The 20,869-nt window shown below is 56.4% G+C and overlaps 1 protein-coding gene across 16 annotated transcripts in view; it reads right to left on the bottom strand.

Annotated features, from left to right (window-relative positions):
- Nucleotides 1–741: 741 nt before the first annotated feature.
- STRA6 (signaling receptor and transporter of retinol STRA6) overlaps nt 742–20,869 on the bottom strand; it is a 29,633-nt gene continuing 9,505 nt past the window's right edge. For 14 of the 16 annotated variants that reach the window (XM_005221952.5, XM_010817072.4, XM_010817071.3 and 11 more), the window contains 17 exons: nt 18,430–18,496; nt 18,041–18,126; nt 16,703–16,842; nt 16,082–16,105; nt 15,732–15,898; nt 14,256–14,378; nt 11,830–11,897; nt 11,575–11,651; nt 11,242–11,303; nt 10,167–10,329; nt 6,313–6,388; nt 4,969–5,102; nt 3,624–3,741; nt 3,434–3,535; nt 2,615–2,778; nt 2,243–2,392; nt 742–1,584 (listed from right to left, as the gene is read on the bottom strand). In XM_005221952.5, the coding sequence (XP_005222009.1) occupies nt 1,415–1,584; nt 2,243–2,392; nt 2,615–2,778; nt 3,434–3,535; nt 3,624–3,741; nt 4,969–5,102; nt 6,313–6,388; nt 10,167–10,329; nt 11,242–11,303; nt 11,575–11,651; nt 11,830–11,897; nt 14,256–14,378; nt 15,732–15,898; nt 16,082–16,105; nt 16,703–16,842; nt 18,041–18,126; nt 18,430–18,496 (1,891 nt within the window). In that variant the 3' untranslated portion in view covers nt 742–1,414. 16 annotated transcript variants of the gene reach the window in all.

Genomic DNA, 20,869 nt, shown 5'->3' with positions numbered 1-20,869 from the left:
TGGTCTTCAATAGCTGTACAGACATTTCTTGAGGCCCCACAGATCCAGGTGTGTGGGTGGCCACATTTGCCCCACTCTTGGTAGCCCCAGCCCCACAGTAGTCCCCACCTCAGCCAACCCCCAGCAAGAGAGGGGGACCCCCTCAGCAGCGGGGGACCCCCTCAGTGGCCCTTCCCTTTCCAGGCCAGTCTCCTCCCACCTCCGTGTGTGTGTGTGTGTGTGTGTGTGAGTCACTCATTCTTGTCCGACTCTTTGCCACCCCATGGACTGTAGCCCACCAGCCTCCTCTGTCCACGGAATTAGAGTGGGTTGCCATTTTCTTCTCCAGGGGATCTTCCTGACCCAGGGGTTGCACCCCAGTCTTCTGCATTGTAGGCAGATTCTTTACCCTCTGAGCCACTAGGGAAGCCCCCCACCCCAACCTCCATACTCTTATTCACATTACTTTCTCCTGAAATCTCTCCTCCTCCCCAAATCCTGCCCATTCTAGAAGACCCAGAATCAGTCCTACTTCCAAAGCCCACACTCGCACAGCTCAGGGGTGGCACCCTGGGTCCCCAGTGTCTCCTCCACCCAAAGGGATGTGGCCACGGTTTCCCCTCTGCCCTCTCCACCCAGCCCAGCATGTGACCAGAATACCCCAACCCCACCCAAGCCCCACAAACACAGTTAATTCACTGAGAGTCCGGGTGGTTTTCCCCACATATCCCCCGCCCCCACCCCCCACCTCAGGAGGACTGCTTCTCAAGCACAAGTTTATTACAGAGAGCACACTAACCTCTTTCATAATCTCTAAGGGCATACCAACTACAAAAATATCAGGTTCTCAAGTGTGGCCAGCTCGGTGTGGGGTCTGGTTGAGCCATGACTTTGTTGTGGGGTAGGAGCCCATGGCTTCCTCCTGGGCTGCCTTGCAAGCCATGAGGGCCCCCAGATGGAGACAGGCAAAGCTGCAAGAGACAGGAGGCACTGCATCTCGTCATGGTGGCGAGGTCCATCTGAAGCTGAGGGGGCCAAGCTGGAAAGCTAGGCTGTCCTGGCCTGAATCGCCAACCCCGGTCAGGAGAAGACTTCAGGGAAGCCTGGAGGCTGGTGGCAGGGCTGGGCATCAGGAGGGGCCTGGACCTGCTTCCTGGGCCAAGAGGCAAAACCACCACTCGCCTTCTCCAGAGCCCTCACTGGCTTCCCAAGGTCAAGAGGGGCAGACCAGAGCCTTCCCGAGGCTCGAGGCTCATAGTGCTGATAGACTTCGATCCAACCAGAGCAACCCCCGGCTGGTCCTGCTAAATCCCCGGGACCTGCAGGCAGAGCTGGGGCCAAGCAGAGGGCTGCCATGGCCATGGTGATGATGCTGGGAGAGCCGGGAGGGACAGGCTGGGAGGCAAGGACACAGCAGTGTGGCCTTCCCCCAGCCTCAGGGCTGGGCACCGTTGGGCCGGGCACCTGGCAGGGCTGTCTTCCGGAAGGCCTGCAGAGCTGGGTTGTGCAGCAGCGTGTACGCCAGACCCCAGCGAGCCCTGCCTTGGCGGGCCCTGGGCCCCGCTCCCTTGGCCACCAGGTCCTTGGTCTGTAGCAGCTGAATCCCTGAGAAGAGGCCTTCTGTGGGTCACTCAACAAACACCCAGCCAAACCCCGCCCTCCCTCCGCCACCCCAGCACCAAGATGGGGGCAGAATCTGAAAATCGCACATGTAGAGTGGGGGAGGTTGACGAGACAGGGGCTCCGGGTGCTATTCACAGGGTGGGAAGCCGGGAGAAGTGTGGGGCTGCAGAAGGGGTTTGTTCAAGGTCAGATGCTCATCCTCTGGATGGCCGATAGGAGAGGGAGAGGAGGAGCTCTGTGGAGGCAGGGCTGGGACAAGGGACTGGAGCCAGCTCAGTGCTCCCCTCCCTACTACACCCAGGCTGCAGGGCAGGGGAAGACAGACTGCTTAGGAGAGCAGGGGTGGCCTGGGTGGTAGGGGTGACAGAGCCCCTTGGCAAGACAGCGGTCTCATTCCCCAAGTGAGAACTAAGTGTGTGCACACACGTGACAGACGGTGTGTATATGTTAGTATCAAGGAAAAAGGTACCCTGAGACGGACCAGGAAAATTCTCACTTCTCTCCCACAGGCAGCCCAGAGAGGAAGTGAGCATTTTCCTGGCTCTCTCTCCCTTGCCTGCGTTGGAGAGGGGGGCGTGCCTTTCTCCCGGGAGAAGCCAGGTGGGTTCCACTTCCCCCCATCCCCAGTGGAAGGGCGCACCTTCCTCTTCCTCCCCCAGTCTGAGGCCATCCTGGGGGGTCGCGCGGGGCTTGGGCCTCTGAGTCCGCAGAAGCAGGGCACAGAAGGCCGTCGCAGCTGGGTGTGACTGGCTGGCCTCCATCCTCAAGAAGTTGCAGTATGTGTGGTAGCCTGTGTGGGGGTGCAGCGCTAGTCGGGGAGGGCCCAGACGGCCCGTAATACAGACCTGGGGAGTGTCCTGCACACCCTGCATGCGAGCGCGTGGCCCCCTGCACATACCCACGGCTCAGGGTTACGGACATCCTCCGAGGAGACTAGGTCAGGGCAGAGCCTCCCTCCCTGCTTGGCCAGCCTGAGCATCCCCCACCTTCAGCTCCTGCCCAGTGACCTTACCGGGGTCAAGAGTGGCAGCTCTAAGCGGCAGCAGGCTGAGGTCCATCCGGCCAAGGTGGACGGCATTGTAGAGGGCGGAGAGGAGCACTCTCCAGGCGGCCACCATGGTGCCCACCAGCACGTTGACGGGGAAGAGAAGGAAGGTGGCTGCATAGAGTGCTCTTCTGTGGGCCAGGAGAGGAGGGCTGAGGCAGGTCCCCACACAGAGGCCCTTCCTCGGGTCAGTGTCAGACTGAGATGACCACAGCTGCCGTGTATTTACTGAGCACACCTCTGTGCACCCGCCCTGTGCCTTACGTCTGCTCTCTTAACCCAGCTCACCCATTCCCCCAATCTGGGAGGCCCAGACAGATGGGGTGACTTAGCTAAGGCTGTCTAGCTGGTCAGTGGAAGATTTGGGGCTTCACTCCAGGTCCACTTGGATCTTTCTATGATCCTGGTGTCTCCCACCTCCCTCCTCTGGGTCCCTTGTCCACAACTCTAAGCCTCTCCTGGGGCCAGGTTCTCCCACAGCCTAGCAGAGAAATGACATGGCTATTAACCTCCTTCCTGCAAAGGGCAGAGCAGGGCTGATCCCCAAGACAGGGAAACTCGAGGGGGTATTTCTGGCCCTGTGACAGGTAAACAGAGGCATTTTTGAACTAAGCTGGGCCACAGCCGCCTCTCTCTGTGGATAAGGCGAGCTCTTTCTACCATCCACCGGGGTTCCCTGTTAGAGAAAGGGGAAAGACGGCAGTGGAGGGAGAAGGGGACAGAAAGGAAGACAGGGAAGAGGCGGCCGAGGGCCTGAGGGAGCCACAAGCCCAGGAGCCAGCTCACCGGTTGGTCAGCCCCGGGCGTCCATGGTGAGTGTCCAGGAAGGCCCAGTGGGCCGCTGCGTTCTGCAGGGTCACAGCCAGGGCCAAGGTCAGCCAGAAGGGCCTGTGGGAGGTGAGGGGATGGGGAGGGTGTCACTGTTAGTGGCCCTTGGGGAAGGGGTCTCAGAACCCTCAGCCCCTTCCTCACTCACCACGAGGACTTCAGGTAATGGAGGAGCAGGAGGTTCCTGCCGTGAAGCATGGGCATGAACACCAAGAAGGCCAGGGTCAAGGTCCCCAGGAAGAAGAGGATCTGCTGTACCAGGAGTCCTGCCAGCAGCGGGAGGAGGGGCGCAGGCATCAGGCCACCCCCTCCATTCCCAGGCACTCAAAGCTTCGGCATCGAGTAGACCCGGTTTCAGATCCCTGCTCTGCTGCTGTTTAGCTGTGCCACCTTGAGCAAGTTACTTAACCTCTCTGAGCCCTGGTTTCTTCCTCTGTAAAAAGGGGAGAGCGGCCCCTACCCAGGAGGGCTGTGCTGAGGCAGCAGTGAGACAAAATCTGTGGCCACTCTTGGAAAACCAGAAAGTGCTTTGCAAGTGTTATTTCCCCCCAATTGCTCCTGCATCCTTGAGGACAAGACAGTATTTGAAATTAATGTTTACATTCCTACTGGCCAGAGCCTGGCCCATGGTAGGCACCTGAAAGCTGTCTATTGAAATGATGGGCTAATTGTTGACCTAGGATGTGTACAAAAGGGCTTCAGAGGCTTAAAGTTTACCAATTCAAGGAATTATGACTTTTAGTGCTAATAGTCCCTCTACCCCTTTATCATCTTTTCCCACCTTACCCAGAGAGGTGAGAACTGAAAGAAGCAGCAGGAAGGGAAATCAGGTCCTTGCTGGCTTCAGCCCGCTCACATTTGAGAGGACTTTGCTCACTGCAGTGCCCAAGGGAAGAATCAGAAACTTGGAGCATGGAAGGGTCCTTGAAGTCCATCTAGTCCAGTTCTCTCAGAGTAGGACCCCCTTTGCAGCCCCCAATAATGGCCACATAACCATGCTAGTGGAGGATGGGGAAGCCTGGCATGATACAGTCCACGGGGTTGCAGAGAGTCAGATGTGACTTAGCGACTGGACAATATCAGTCATGCTTGAATACTCCCAGTGACAGGGATCTCATTACCTACTGAGAGCCCATCATGACATAGCCCTCCCTTACAAAAGCAGGAATGTGCCTCCTTCAACTTTCCAGCCCTGGGTCACCCTGTGTGCTAACACCTGGAAGCACCCAGGAGCCAACCTAGTGATGGATATTCTTTTACCAAGGGCTCCCGCACCTATCCCCTCCCTCTCATCCCACCTGCGTGGACTCCCTGAGGGCAGGGGAAGCAAGATGGCTCCTTCCTTTTGCTTTTACCCCAGAGCCAGCCCCAGCACAGGCAGACCCGCAGGGGCAGCCAAGACCTGCCGCGCACTCCCTCCCCTACCCGGCCAGCGTCTGGGGTTGGATGGAGGTCAGTGCTGAGGTCAGGTGGATTGGGCAAGGGGGGCTCACCAAGGCAGGTAAAAGCAGTCTGGTAGGCGGTGAAGCTCATCCAGCAGAATATGGCCTGGCGGGAGGGGCGGGGGCTCTGGGTCAGGGGGCCTATGTCCAGGGCGCCCCCTCGGTGCAGAGCTCGCAGGTTGGTCCTAGGGTGGGAAAGAGGAAGGCAGGGACCTCAGGGAGTGCACATGCTTCCTTATTCCCAGCTCTGGGCCGGCCTCTGGAAGCCCAGGGCTGTGGGAGCCCAGTGGAGCCTACTAATCCATCCTGGGAGGTCAGGGAGGGCTTCCCAGAGGAGGTGATGCCTGAGTTGAGTCTTAAAGGATGAATAAGAGTAAGCTGGTAGGGGGTGGGGCAGGGAACAAGGGAGACAAATTAAAACAGAAGACTCAACCTGAGCCAAGTCAGGAAAATGAGACACAACAGTAGGGATGGAAAATGACTTGCAGCTCAGCCACCAGGGCAGGAGACCAGGTTCCAGGTAGGCAGAGGCTTGAGAGCCTTAGCCACCTGACAGGAAGAACCAGCTCATTAGAAAAGACTCTGATGCTGGGAAAGATTGAAGGCAGGAGGAGAAGGAGGTGACAGAGGACGAGATGGTTGGAAGGCATCATTGACTCAACGGGTATGAGTTTGAGGAAACTCTGGGAGTTGATGAAGGACAGGAAAGCCTTGCGTGCTGCAGTCCCCCGGGTTGCAAAGAGTTAGACACGACTTATTAACTGAACAACAACAACAAGTAGCACCAACCCAGTAAGAAAAGATCCTGGAGCAGGAACCCTGAGGCCTGTTCAATGCAAAGCACGGGGACCAGCTCCCTGCTAAGTCCCTGGCCCTCCCCTTCCCACCCACCCTACTCCCAACCAGAACCTTCTCTCCTTCTCTGCTCACACTTCTTCAGTGCTCCTTACCATTCACCATGAAAGGGCGAGGTAGGCGGCGTGGCATTCAATATCCACAAGAATCTCTCCAGTGCCCCAGGCGCCAGCCGGCCCACCCCCTCACCCACACTCACACTTGCTCTTGCTCACGCAGCTCCTCCCGCCCATGGCACCCTGCCTCCCTCGTCTCCCCATAGGATGCCAGCTCTCCCAGGTAACCCCTCCTCAGAGGACAAACTCCACACTTCAGCCCTTCATCAGCCGTGCCCTGCGTTACTCAGGGACATTTCTCCACCCAGACAGGGACACCCCACCTTCTCCGCCCCCCGAAGGGCAGCTGGCCTCAGGGACAGCTCGGTCCTGCAGGCATTCTCCTCCTTCTAGTCCCAAGATTTTCCCCTCCTGGGTCAGGGGTCCTGCAGGCCCGACCTCGCCCCCACATCTGTATCAGGGGGCGTCAGAGCCTGCCACTGACCTGTGTGTCACCAGCGAGTGGACCAGCATGAGGAAGGTCAGCAAGCAAGACAGCACCAAGGCCGAGATGTAGCAAACTGGAAGGCCGGAAAGAGCAAAGTGGGAGGTCAGGGCCTGGGCTGGGTCTCCTGGGAATCTCCGAAGGGCTGTCGAGGGACGGCTGGGTGGGAGTTACCCCCACCCCACAGCCACACTGAGCGGAGGCTTCTTGTCTCTTTTCCTGTTCTCAGATCCAGTGTAAGTCGACAATTTCTGTTGGCCCATACAGCCAGGTGACATCTGATGGCCAGGATGGGAGAGGCCAGCTCTGAGGTTGCAGACCTGGCCCTCACCCTGGTCTTGCTGCTTCCACTGCTGCGTGGTGCCCAGTGAGGGACTCCATGGGGGTCTGCCTGGTGTCTGCCTCCAGCTCCATGACCTCCTAGCTGTGAGGCATCAGGAGACCATTCCATCACCCAGCCTCAGCTTGTCCATACCAGGCACATCGCTGGGCTGCCCATCTCCCAGCATATTGTGAACCCTAAAATCCCATCAAGGCCTGCCTCGGTGGCCTTGGTTCAGAGCACAGAAGATACGAGCACCCATCAGTGTGACCTGAGTCCATCAGAATGAGGGACATAACCACTGCTACCCATCTCCTCAACTCCCCATCCACCCTGGCCAGGAGTTCCTTGTATCAGCAGCAACTGGGAGAAAATGCATGGTGTGTTGTGAACAAGCCTGGTCTTTAAGCACAGCAGGGCTGCAACCCTTCCACCCTATATCCACAGCCAGTCTCACTCAGTACCCTCAGAACCACCCCACAGGAGAGGCCCAGGGAGACGTGGGACGCACAAAGAAGCTGAGACTCAGAGCTGGTGGGCTTGACCCACCAGCCACACTGCTTGGAAGTTATGGAGCAGGTTGTACAATCTTTTGATCTAGGATAAGCCTGGGAGGTCTGCACCCTGATCTCAGTAGTCATCTGAGGGAAGTGTTCCTGGTTCCCATCAGAGACTCAGGAGGGGAGTAAACACACGCGGGAGAGGCAAGCACTGGGTCCTTGCAGCCACAGGCACTGTGGGTCTTATCACTGACAGCATATTAGGATCACCTAGAGCTTTTCAGTTCCCATGGCCCAGGGACTTCCAGTGGCCCAGTGGTTGAGAATCTGCCTTGCAATGCAGGAGACACGGGTTTGATTCCTGGTTGGGGAACTAGGATCCCACATGCTGCAGGGCAACTAAGCCCATGTGCCACAAGGAAAGATCCTGAATACTGCAACTAAGACCCCACGCAGCTAAAAAAATAAAAAATTTTTAAAATTCCCATAGCCCAAGCTGCACCCCAGAGCAATTAAGTCAGAATTTCTGGGCATAGGACCCAGACCTTAGCCTTTGGGAAAGCAACCCCAGTAATTCCAACGTGTACTCAGGGTTGAGAACCACTGAACTGGGTTTGTTTTTTTCCCCAAAGTCAGAGCCTTAATGATTTCTTTGAATCAACAGTTGATTGAAATCCATCAGGCCAACCAGCATGCGTACAGCGACTGCTACAAGTGGTTCTCAAACTCAGTCTTGTATTTGAATCATGGAGAAGGCTTGTCCAATCACAGAGGCTGGACCCTGCCCTCTAGGTTTCTGAAGTCTGACTAGAGCCTTGGGATTTCTTAAAAGTTACCAGGTGATTCTCAGGTACAGACAAGAGTGAGGATGACCACTACAGAAACCTGGGGCCACTGTGCCTGCCCCTGGTTCAGTCGTGCAAGGAGGCAGAGGGGGGCCCTTTACTGAACATAAGGCTAGAAGAAAGCCCTGGGCATGCACAGCTCTGCTCCGCTCCATCTAGAGCCCTGCCCTCCTAGAGCCAACACGGTGCCAGCAAAGATACACTCTGGACTGTCTCTGCCAGGAGGCAAGGAGTTTGCCTGCGGAGCCTGCCAAGGTGAGCGAATAGCTTAACTAAGGGGAAGAGTTATCTGACCCTGACCCCCAGCCTGGCCTTTGGTCTCCAGGTGTCTATCTCTTGCTCCTCTCTCCCTCACTTCGTTCCCTCCTAATCTTGGTACTCATAAAATCTTCCTGCTCTTCGCTTCCTCTGGAACTCTGCACCTTCCCCCTTCCGGGCCCAGGTTTTGTGGGTCAGTCTGTCTCCCACACCCGATCAGGAGTCTCGAGGACAAAGATGCCCTTAGAGCTTCAACACCCATCTTACAGGTAGGGAGATTGAGATCCAAAGGCATAAACGGCTTGCCCAGGGCACACAGCTGGTAAGTGATGGAGCACAAATTCTAATCTAGCTGGCCTGACTCAGAGTGCGAGCTTTCTGTGAAAGATGCCAGGCTTATGATCCAGGTGTTGGGTGGGTAGCCCTAAAACAGGCTCTCAAAGCTCAGAAGACATTAGCTTCTTAGGCTGAGAACAGACCGAAGGGCCTCAGATCTTATCTCAGTACCACCCCTGGCTTGCCTTGTGCTTAGGGCATATCCCTAAACCTCTTGGGCCTCAGTTTGCCTTGTCTGTGAGCTGGGAAGGTAAACACTGATCTACTTAACCCCCGCTTCCAGGGAGATTCAGAGTGGGAGCATTTGGGCTTGGAAACTGCAGCACGTGATTATAAGTGTCAAGTGTGTTGAGTAGAAACCAAATCCCCCGTCCTAGACATGTCTGCCTCTTGATTTCCTGCTCTGTGAGAGGAGATCAATGATGCTGACCCAACAGGGCTGCTGTGAGCAAGGTCTGAGCTTGGATATGGACTGATAAGGGTCATGTCTGCTCCTGCCTGTGGCTCAGATTGCAACCAACTTGGAAAATCTTGGAGATGTCATTTTCAGCCCCTCCAGAGCTTGTCACCTGTGGGTTTCAGCCACAGTTCCAGGACAGATTCTGGTAGGGGAGCAGATTCACTCAGGAAAGTGGTGGTCAGGAAGGAAGCAGTCACTGCACACACCTCTGCCCACCCCTACTCCCTCCCTGATGGTCTTGGTAAGGAAGAGCAGCAGAGAAGTCATACCTCCACCTGCAATAATGGCAGCCTAAGCTCCAACCATCACATGTTACTCCTCAAGAGCCAGGGTGCCTGTGCCAGCCAGGGACTCCCTAGCCAGAAGAGAGTGTGGGCCACATGACCTCTGACCACCAGGCCCTGTCTTAAGGTGGTGGATAGTCCCAGCCTGGGTGTTAGGAGACTTTGCTCTTCTCTTGGCTCTATTTTGGCCTGGCTGTACAACCTCAGACCAGTTCTTCCCCTTGTGTTAAGTGAGGATGTGTCTCCGTCTCCAGCATAGGGCTGTGGAAATGAGGCAGGTGGGTAACAGGTGGGTAAGGGCTAGAGGAGGCATCAGACCACAGAATTGGGTGGGGGGCAGCTGGTATAGTTTTGGAGCCCAGGAGCTCATTGTCAAGGGAATGAAGGAGAAAGGAGGTACCTTGAGGACAGGGATTGGGAAGAGAGAGCATTCGCCCTTCCTGACCCCACCCACCTGCCATAGGATTAGCTCAGAATCCTGGCCCACCATCCCGCCACACTGCCCCTTTTCCTGCTTCCCTCAGAGCCCACGGCTGTCCCCTCAGCTCACACACACCATGCCCTCCTCCACCTCCACCCCTGCGGAGCAGGGCAGAGTTGCTGGGGGGAGGGGTGCTGGTGGGGGTGAGAGATCCCACACAAGCTGACAGGGGGTCAGTGAGATGACCCCTTCAGGTCTCAGAGACTCGGAACTGGAAGCTCCAGCCTCCCAATTTGTGGATGAGGCAGCTGAGACTCACAGAGGGGACGCCCAAGGCACCCCACGTGTCTGTGGCTCTTGGGACAGAGCTCAGGCATCCCAGCTTGGGTCCCCACTGCAGCGCCTTGTGGGGTCCTGGGAGGCCTCACCTTCTAGAGCCCACAGGTGGTGCTTCACCAGCTCCACCACCTCCTGCCTGTCCTCTGAGAGCACGATCCCAAAGCCGGCCAGCAGGTAGGAGACGTCCGTGGTGATCCCTGCCCTCACCTTCTGGATGGTGGGTACCACGCCCACTAGCAGCAGCAGGGCCACCTGGAAGAACCCCGAAATCAGGGCGGCAGGGCCTGGCTGTGCTCACACCAGGCACTCCCATCCCAGGAGAAGTGTTTTCTGAGACTTCAGGAGATAAACTCCAGCAGCCCATGGGCTGCAGCCAGTGCCCATCACTCATCACAGTGTTCTTATCCATCTCTTAGAGCAGCATCCTCAAGCCTCTAATCAGCATGTTACAGATACTTTAGCCTCATCGACCCCAGACACGCTTTCAAGCAACACAAGCGCACGTGTGCATCTCTGAATCGTTAATCTAAATTTAGTATGAAATTTCCAATTTTTCCATGTTGGAGAAAGCAGTGTCCCATAAATGAGCACAGGCGTTGAAGCTAGCCAGACCCGGATTCGATTTGGCTACCCTGAGATATTGGCTGTAGGAACATGGCCAAGTCAAATTCATCTCTCAGCCCCAATTTCCTCCATCTGTGAAAGGGAGAAGACTCATACCTACCTCCTAGGATTTTCCATTTTTTTGTCTCTTTTAGGGGGAGGGGTGGTGGTGGTGGTGGGGATTTATCCAACATACATTATTTCACTAAATCTTCCCAACTGAAAGGAAGTATTTCTATTTCTTCCATTTCACAGCCGAACTAGTGGGTTCAGGGATGTTGAGTAACTTGTCCAACATAACTTGAGGTAAATAAAGGAGCGAGGATTTAAATCTTTGTTTACATGACTCCAAAACTCATGCTCTGACCCTGTGTAAGCCCAACAAGGGTCAGCATCCCCTCCCTTCTGGGTAGGCCAGCATTCCCAAGATGGCCAGAAGCAAGAGGATAGGATTGTGGGTGGGGCTCTTGGAGACTTGAGCGGGGGAGCCTAAGTCATCTCAGGGCTGGAGGTTGGGAGCAGGGGTCCAGAGGCAAATTGCATGACAGAGGCAGGACATACCTGGTAGATGGCCGTCCCTGTCAGGGTGACTGAGAGCACCAGCTTCAGGGGGAGTCGGAATCCTGCAGTCCCCAAAAGGATGGGCATGGTGAACCCCAGCACCACCCAAGCCCCGGAGCCCCCTCCCACCCAAAGGACCCAGGAACGGGACCAGGGCTCACAGGATCCTGTACCACCAAGGCCAGTCAGGGGCTTCCCCTTGTCCCAAGGTGGGGTTGTTGCTCCTGATGACAATGATACTAAAGGTAGGAGCTGGCTTTCTACAGCAGCTGCTCTGTGCGAAGGAAGGGTGAGGTCACCTGTCACTCCTGACCTCAGCTCCCCACCCCATACCTTGTTGTGGAATGTAGACGGAGTGTCTGAAGTACATCCAGGCCTGGGATGCGAAGCCACGCTTGCAGGTGTGGGAGCTGAGGAAAGACCCAGGCGGGGGGCAGCTCTCAGGAGAGGCTCCTGCCCTGAGCTTGGGCCCTAGGGTCCGGTTGATTCTTCAACTCTGCCCCACCATGGGGCCCAGTGCCAACCTCCCAAACAAACCTGCCTGCCCAGGCCTGTCCCCCAGCCCAAAGGATGTGCCTGGCACCTCACCTGCTTTTCAGCTTCTTCTGGCAAAGGAGGGTCCTCAGATATTCTTCAGAGTAGCTGCTCTGCAGCCCCTGTGGGGACAGAAGGACAAGAAGATGGGACCTGTCTTGAGCCATCCCTGGGGCCCTCGCTCAGGGTACCACGGTGGGCACCCAGTAGGTGCTCCATACAAACCTCTTGGCTGTGGTAGAGTACAAAGAAAGGGCACCTTGTGGGGATAAGGGCCCCCCAAAGCTGCCCTCCCCTCCTCCTTAAATGAAAGACTAATCCGTCTCCTAGCTAAGAACTCTCAGTGCTGGCAAGTTTTTCCTAAGGGCTATTTCCAACCCTCCCCGGCTTTACTCAGCCTCTCCACATCACTGCTTTCCTCCTGGCTCTCTGGCCTTTGCTAGCTGAGACGGGGGTAAAGGGAGACTATGTCCCGGGAGTTTATCCCTGACCAGGAGACAGGCTGGGCCGTTTTGGGTCAGATGCCCCAGGCCTCTGCTACTCCGGGGAGATCACAAGGGTGACCTGATTTGTCTAAGCCACATTCCAGGCCTTAAGCTGCCTGCCAAGTGGCAGAGGCCCACAGTAAGATGCGGTGAGCCCCTGGCCCCTGACCATTTGGAAAATATAGGCCAAGTCACCCATTGCCATGGGAACCCTGGGATCCAGGGCAGGTGTGGATCAGCTCAAAGAATGACTGTGTCCTTTGAGGATTAAAACTCTTTGACTAAGGGCCAAAGAGGATTTTATTTCTCCTAAGACTTCCCAAGAGGAAAGGCGTGCAATGGAAGGAGAGGCTGAGAAGATCCCCAGGCGAGGAGGGAAGGGCCTGAGCAAGGCAGAGACGTGCCTGGCGTATCCTGGGGAGCCGCTCCCCTCCTCTGAGCGTCTGGAGGACAGTAGTGACAAGTACTGAGGACCCTACTGCTAGCCTGTGAGCATGAAACCTGCAGTCAAGTGGGCCAGTGGGGATCTAGGGCCGCCCTGGAGACGCTGAGCCCACCTGCCTCTTCTCCCCTCCGTGGGGACCTCACTCCTTCTCTGGTTTCAGTCCCAGCCCCTTTTGAGCTCCAGGCCCAGGGTCCAGCTGCCCACCAGACCCCTCGGCACCACACACGCACAGCTGTACATCGTCCCCCGCACACCTGCTCTCATCTAGGGCTCTGTATGTCGCCAGGAACTGGCACCACCACCCACCCGCTGTCTGTCCTGGATGCCACCCTTCAAGCCTTTCCTTCAACCTCCCCATCTGCAGAGCAACCAGCCTTTTGCATCTCTGTGGGGTACTTTCCCTCCTCCCCTTCTCTCACCAGGAAAAAACTTGACCCTTCCTCCACCCATGCTCTGGGATTGCAATTCTCACACTGCACTGTAAGTATATCTCTATATCCATTGCCCCCAGCACGCTGGGAGCCCTGGAAGTCCAACACAGGTCACCCAGCTGAGTCTATAGTCCCAGCCCAGGGCCTGGCATAGTAGAGGTGCTTGGAGAATGAATATGATTGCCGTATCTTGTAAGAATTCTCCCTTGCCATGACATATTCGTCCACACACCCACCTACCCAAAACTTCAGAAGTATTTGCTGAGTGTCTACCATCTCTACCATGATGCTGGGAAAGTTTGAAGGCAGGAGGAGAAGGAGGTGACAGAGGATGGGACGGTTGGATGGCATCACTGTGTCAATGGACACGAGTTTGAGCAAACTCTGGGAAATGGTGAAGGACAGGGAAGCCTGGCGAGCTGCAGCCCATGGGGTCATAAAGAGTCAGACACGACTGAATGACTGAACAGTAACTCATGTGCTAAGACCTGCCCGATGCTGCAAATCATGCAAGAATGAAACAGATGCACCCCATCTCTGCAACTCATACTCTTTGGTATGCCTGCAATGCCTTTCTTTTTCTCTCCCTACTCCAAATCTTCCCTGTCCTTCAGCCCCTGCAATATCTACTTCCTCCAGGAAGCCCTCCAAGCATGACTTAGTTCTTCCAGCCCCGCCTTTATCCAAAGTTATCCAACCTAGGGTTGATTCATAATGCAATTGTGCCCTGCGTGCTCCCTGAATCATGTCAGCATCTGCAGAACTTCTATTAGGCCCAAGGCCCTGGCCTGTCTCATTTCTCCAGCTGGATCCTCCATGTTCCAAAAATAGAGCTACAAGTTCCCTGTCTTCCAGCCCACTTCTCCTTTGATGAGTCCCCACTCCGCAAACAGCTCAGTGTCCCAGGCATCCTGGGTGCCAGCCGAGGGCCTGGCTTGGCCTTTGCTTGGGGAAGGAGGACTCACAAGTTCCTCAGCGACTCAGCAAATGTTTTCTGAGCACCTGTTATGTTCTAGGCCCTACACCAAGCGTGACCACATGTAGGAGACCAAAAGACCTGGGTGAGTCCAAGGTGTCTTGAGTGCTGCGTACAAGCCCACCCCAGCCCTGCGCCTTTACCTTGGAACCCGTGGCTGCCCCGTGACCGAAGCTTCTCACCAGCTGCACTGGGTACCAAAGGCTCAGGAATCCGAGGCCCAGAAGGAGAGGCAGCGAGGCCAACAGGGAGTAGTACTTGTAAATCTGGAGGGACGGGCAAACACCAAGACACATCTACCTTCTGCCTCATTTCCCCAATCAAATCATTTCCCCTCCCAGCTCACAGGGGCCCCTGACGGTGATCAAGGGTGCGTGGGAAGGCTTCTGCTTCTATCACTATCCTACAGCCTAGGCCACTTGGCACCGACTGCTACTTCTCCTTCTCTGGCCCCACAGAGGTGCTTGCCCCTCCCCAGGCCCCTAGACGCCCCGGGCCCTTTCAGGAGCCAAAGGGAGGATGTTTTGTGAGCCCCTCCTACCCATCCCAGGGGACTGCCACGGGACCTGAAACAGGAGACAGCCACCTTCTACGTCCCTATGTTCCTGGGGCTTTGACACTGGCCTGTTTTTGTTTCTTTCTATTACAGTTTGCAAGCTGAGCGACTGCGAAGAACATACCCTGCCTCCCGGGGCTGAGGCCCTCCTGGGGTTGAACATGGATTCATTTATTTGTTAATGCCATATGTTTTTACTGAGAGCTTAGTATGTGCCAGGTCCTGGCTGGTGAAAAAAGACCAACCAAGTCCTTACTCTCACGGGAACCACCTAAGCTTCAACTCTACCCTGAGGGATTCGTGTTATTAGCTCCATTGTGGGAGCGGGGTGGGGTGGGTGGGGGAACCTGAACGTCAGAAAGGTGATAAGGTGTTCTCAAAGAACCTGGCACCACTTGGCATCATCGCATATATTTGCTTGTCTGACTGTGTGTCCCCTTCCGGAAAAGGCAGCTCTTGGGATGCCAGGGACTTCATCGGTCTTATTCACAGCTCTACTCGGGGCCTAGAAATGCCCCTGGGACAGAGAATATACTCAAATGTGTTTGCAGAATGAACAAAGGAAGGAAGGGATAAAGCTGGATTCAAACCCGGGTTGTCTGTCTGTGTAGGCTACACCCGCACCCTTTGGGCTCTGGACCAGGCAGCTTCACACCCTAACCAAGCCCAGTGAACCAGGGTCTGAGGTTCTGGAATTCTCTTTTTAGCCCTCTGAGACCATCCCCCAACTCAGTGCTTGCATTCTGCAGCTCTCTTCACTCCCTCTCCAGCCTGGCCAAGGGAAGTCTTGGCAATTAATAATGGGGAGATTTCAGGGTTCCTCTCCCTCCTTCTCTGCCCCTTCCCTCCCTTCCCACTCCCAGACAGGAAGCTCCTGAGGGCAGGCCCGGCTGTCTCTCCCACAGAAGGGCCAAGCTTGGAATGAGCACGTGGCTAAAGGCATGAATCCCGTGCCCAGTAGAAGGCAGCAGGGAAGCATGTAGACAGAGACGAAAGGAGCCTCGCCGGCTGACGCGGCTCCCCCATGCCTCACTGTCCCAGGCTGTCCTGAGTCCGTGGTTACCTTGGGTGACTCAGGACACTCTGCCCTTTGCCAGACCTGGACCCCCAGATGAGCCCAGGACAGCAGGCTGCCGAGCAGGTGGGCGGCTCCATGCCTGACGGTGGCACAGGCAGCCAGCGGATAGTAGAGGGCAGGGTAATACAGCAGAGCCAGTATCTTCCAAGGCCCTGGAAGGCAAGACAGGCAGAGAGATACATGATGGAGGAGCGGAGGTGGGGCCTGGGTCCCGCCCATCCCCACTTCTCTCCTGTCTCTATCTTCCCAGCCCCTCGGCTGATTCAACAGGCAAGAGCCCTGCATTCGTGCCAGGCTCTTGACTAGTATCACCTCCGTGATCTTGGGCAAGTTACCTCTTGAAGTCTCAGCTTCCCCATCTGTAAAATGGAAATAAGAGAGCACATTAGCAAAGATCAAAGGAGAAGGTATATGTAGGGTGCATAGCACCATGCCTGAGCTAGTACTAAATAAATTCAGCTACGATTTTATTAGTGTTCCCATCTCTGACCCTTGGCCTCCACCACTGTAGAATGGAGCTAATATCTGCACTTTGGGGAGTCGTTGTGAGGATCAGATGACCTAAAGAGGCCACATTGGAGGGCGGTGGCTCCTCTGGATGGTGGCTGTGCTTTCTACCACCACGTCCTTAAGCCCAGATCAACTCTCCAGGACCCCTCCCTGTTCCCCTCCGGATGCTCCTTCATGTTCACGCGGGACTAGGCTGTCTGGGGTCTGGGGGACTCAGCCTTTGACCCCTCACCCAGGGGAGCAGAGTTTGTACAGGAGCCGAGACGGCAGCATTGACCCAAGGACAGAGCGACAAGATTCCAGGCACTGTGGTGGGACGGTTGGCGAGGGTGATGGGACAGTGTCTTCTGGCCAATGGCTCATGACTGGATCAGGAGCCCCAGTGCTCTGGATTCCTACCCGCCCCCTGCCGTCCATCCATCCCGGGGCATGAGCCATCTGGGTACCTCGGCCGGGTGGTGAGGCGAGGCTCAGGAAAGGCAGCGGGTCCTCGGTGGGGAGCAGCAGGCACAGGGAGCTGAAGAGGACCATGAAGACAGCGGCAGGCACGGTCCGGGGCCTGTCCCCAGTCAAGAAATCCACAGGGCTGGTATAGAGCAGGGACAGGACAAGAGGGAGTCACTCAGGCCCTGTACCTCCGTTACCACCCTGTGTTCCAAACACGGGGGAGGTGGAATCCTTCCCCTTTCCAGATGGGGTAACTGAGGCCCCTTCATGTATTCATTCCACAAATATCTGTGGAGTGCCTCCTACGGATTCAGACCCAGGCCCTATGGCAAGTGACTCAGGAACACGCCCCCCTCCCCCCTACACACAGACGCAGAAGGAACAAGTCTAAGCGCTGCTCCCCATCCCCCGCCCCGCCCACTCTGGAAGCTTCAGGAAACGGCCGCCTCCACACTAATCGGTCTGTCTGGGCTGGCAGACCTTCAGAGAGCTGGAGAGTCACAACATCCTTATGCAACGGCCGCCGCCCTGGCCTGGGAGTGGCCCCAGGGCAGAGGGCAGACAGCGGGCACGGTTATCCCAGGCATTGCCCCTCTGAGCTCAGAGCAAGCCTCTGAGACCCTCTGCTTTGGTGCTCCAGCTTGCCTCCATGCTCAGAGGGCTCTATCCTGCTTCATTCTCCCCCGGGCCCTCCCCTAGGCAGGGCACGCTCTTTTTCCTGGCCAGCCAGTACAGCAGAAACCCCTGGCTCATTCCCATCAAAACCAGCATGGCAGGCCCCACCTCAGCGTGCGGTTCTGAGTGCAAGGCTGTCTACACTGGGGCTCCTCCTACCACCTCCCCGGATTCTTCAGTCTCTCCCACACATGCCTGCCCAGTCCCAACTCCTCAGGGTCATCCCCACCCCAGGCTCTGGGGTTGCAAGGCTGAAGGAGGCAGGGGGAGAAATTTCAGCCAGAGGGGCTGGAGGTCAGTCCCTCATAAACCTGTGTCAGTAGGAAACACCCTCAGGGAAGAGGGTGAAGATGGCGTGGAGTGATCATGGCCTGTCCAGACCATGGGTTGCCTGAGGGGGTGTGTCCTGGAGCTGGGCCCTCTTGGGCTTGGTCTCCCTGGGGTCTGGAACAGGAGTAGGTGCCCCTGAGCCGGTCCCTCCCCTTCTCTCTGGGGGTCCCAAGCAAACCTGGAGATCTTGGTGGGAGGCAGATGGGAGAGCCTCCAGACTGAGAGGGTTCTGGGTGTCACTGAGGCCCAGCTACCTAACAACTCACCACCCTTCCAGAGTGGCCCTGTCAGCTGGGCCCCCCAGAGAGGGGAGCCTGGGCCAAGGCACCAACCTGGGCAGCCCGGGCCTGCCATGCCCACAGCGGGGCCAGAGCTGGCGGCGCCTCACCAGCATGGCCAGCAGAAACAACACGAGGATCTGAAAGAAGAGCACAGAGGCGGGGCTAGGGTGCCTAGGCCTTCCCCAGGGGCTGAGTCAGAGCCCTTGGCCCTGGGAGCCCCCTAACCCCCATGCACACTTGGGCGGCATGCTGGGGACTGGCAACTAGGTGACAGAAGTTTGAGAGGTTAGACTCTGTCTGCGTCCTGGTTTGGGTCCCTGCCCTGGGAGAACTCCCAGTACCACCCTGCCCCCCACCCACGTTGAGGCTCCAACGTCTCTCTTCACCACCTCAGCCTACATACTTCTATTCAGGCTGGCAGAAGGTCAGTTGGGACTCACCGACAGCACGGCCAGGCAGGTGTGGTAGAGGCTGGGTGGCACATTGGGCTGGCAGGAGGGGACCAGCCTGCAGAGCAAGTGAAGGCTGGTCAGGCCGAGGTAGGGAAACCCCAGGTGTACGGCCAGGTCTGGGGTTCCAGGCTCCCTATGCTGGGGCTCTACTCATCACCTCCCTTGACCCCTCTGATCGCGCAAACACAGTTCCATCTTCTCAGAGCTGTTCTGGGCCCCATCACCCTACGGGATGCGGGTCCCATACCAAGGCTTCAGGTTACAGGGCTGAAGGAGACAGAGGACTCCCGGGGGAAGACATGGGAGAAACAGAATGGGTCAACTCAGCCTTTCTCTCCATCCAGGCTCACTTCATTCCTCCCTCCTCCAGGAAGCCCCCTGGACTGCTCCAGGTGTCAAAGGCCTCTTCTCCAAACTGCGGCTGAGCATACCACCTGGATCCAGCAATCAAGCACTTGGTTCTGTGATCTGCCTTTCACTCACTGGTATCTGAGTTTGGTCTGTCTGTGACTGGAATGATCGACCTTGGTCTTCCAGGATTTATGTCTCTACTTGTTTTACTTTTGCTAAGGGCTGAGTCATGTGTCAGAGAAAGGGATCAGGTGGAAGCCCTGAGCTCAGGATTGGACCTGAACCTAGAAGAGCAGATAGGATTGGGTTCCTGGGGGAGGGCTAGACCTCTGGGTTTGCCCAGCCAGAGCCTGGGGGCGACAGTAGGAGGTCACCAGTGTGGACGGGGCCACCAAGTTCTGGCGGACGAGGCATCAGAGGAAGCTCCTGCTGCAGCTGGGCCTGCCCAGGGATAGGGGTAGAGGGCTCACCCACCCTGCTGGGCTTCTTCCCCTGTGTGGACAAGATGAATCTCAGGGGTGAACCTGAGGACTCTGCTTCCTGACCCAGGCTTCCTGAGCTTGGAAATCCCGGAGAGTGAGCAGCAGGAAAGACCCCAGTTGCGTGGGCTTGTCTTTCGGGTGGCAGGGTACAGAACAAGCCTTTTTTGTGCAACTTCTTGGCCCAGGCAGCTCCAGCCTCTTTCCAAAGCAGAATAGTGCTCGTGGTAGAGTAGGTGCCACAGGGGATCAGGTTCCTTCTATCTGCACTCAGGCCTCACACACCCCACTTACAACTCTGAGGCACCTTACTGGAGTATGTGGGGTGGGGTTTGGGTGAGGCAGGGCCCCTGACCAGCCCCAAGAGTCCAGAGCTACCACTCCTGGCCATCTCTGCTGGCATCTCATCACTTGACAAAGTGACTCAATCATGCCCCCACACCCCGGCCCAGCCAGAGCAGGGGCTCAGCAAACTGCGCCTGGGCAGCCTGATCCTTTCCCATTCATCCTAGACCAGAAGGCACCCGGGACCCCTCCAGGGCCCTGTCTGGGGGAATCACCGGCCTTTCTGTACTACCTGGCACCTGCCTCCATCTACCCTTTATTTAGCTCCATTTGGCTGAGACTCATGGACCCTCAAATGTTTGAGGTCTGGGCAACAGAAATTTGGCTGAGCAAGCGTTTGGCTGATGGCTTGTGGACCCATGTTTCGTGCCGCGGGGCAGACAAGATGGCACAGGCACAAAGAACACCACGGAGGCGCGGGTGGGAGCCTGGTCCTTGAGGGAGCACAAGCAGATGAGGATGAAGAGGGGGAGACATTTGGGGCAAGGCTCAGGGCGGGCGGTATTTGAGTTTGGGAGATGGTTAGCATCTCTTCAGGCAAACCAGGGCCAAGGGAGCTCCATGTGGAGGACAGAACGGGAGAAAGTGCAGTGGCGGGCAGCAGCGAGTGGAGCTGGGGCCGCACAAGGCTTTCAGCTTGATTGGAGCCCAGAAGGCAGGCTGAGGGCCGGTTACAGCAGGCCTGGGAGGCACTGAGAGTGTTTAAGCAGGACAGTGTTCCAGATTCTAGGAGATTTCTGTGGCTAGATTTGAAGGACTTCCCCGGTGGTTCAGTGGTTAGGAATCCACCTCCCAACACAGGGGACGTGGGTTCAACCCCTGGTCAGAGAACTAAGATTCCACACGCTGTGTGGGGCAACCAAGCCCACACACTGCAACAGCTGAGCCCGAGTGCTCTGGGGCCTGTGTGCAGCGGCTAAGACCCAAATAAATGCAGCCAAATAAATAAACATTAAAAACAAAATATCAGCCTAGTACTTACTAAGCATTGAGTACTGCTTGTTCCACGTGCTAACTCAGTTATTACCTAGGAGGTGGATGCTATTAGGATCCTCCTCGTGTAAATGAGGAAAACAAGGCTCAGAGAGGCTAGGGGTCTTGCCCAAATCACACAGCTAGTAAAGCACCAGAGCCAGGATTCAAGCTGAGGTAGTGTGACTCCAGTAGCCGCAAGTGAACAGGATGTGAAAGATAAGGAGTATGTGGAAGCTACTAAGTTGAACCATATGAAACTGCCATTTCTTTACATCAAA

This window comes from Bos taurus, chromosome 21 (assembly GCF_002263795.3).
Source record: "Bos taurus isolate L1 Dominette 01449 registration number 42190680 breed Hereford chromosome 21, ARS-UCD2.0, whole genome shotgun sequence".
In the NCBI taxonomy this organism is placed as follows: Eukaryota; Metazoa; Chordata; class Mammalia; order Artiodactyla; family Bovidae; genus Bos; species Bos taurus.
This window is presented reverse-complemented; position numbering and strand designations above follow the sequence as displayed.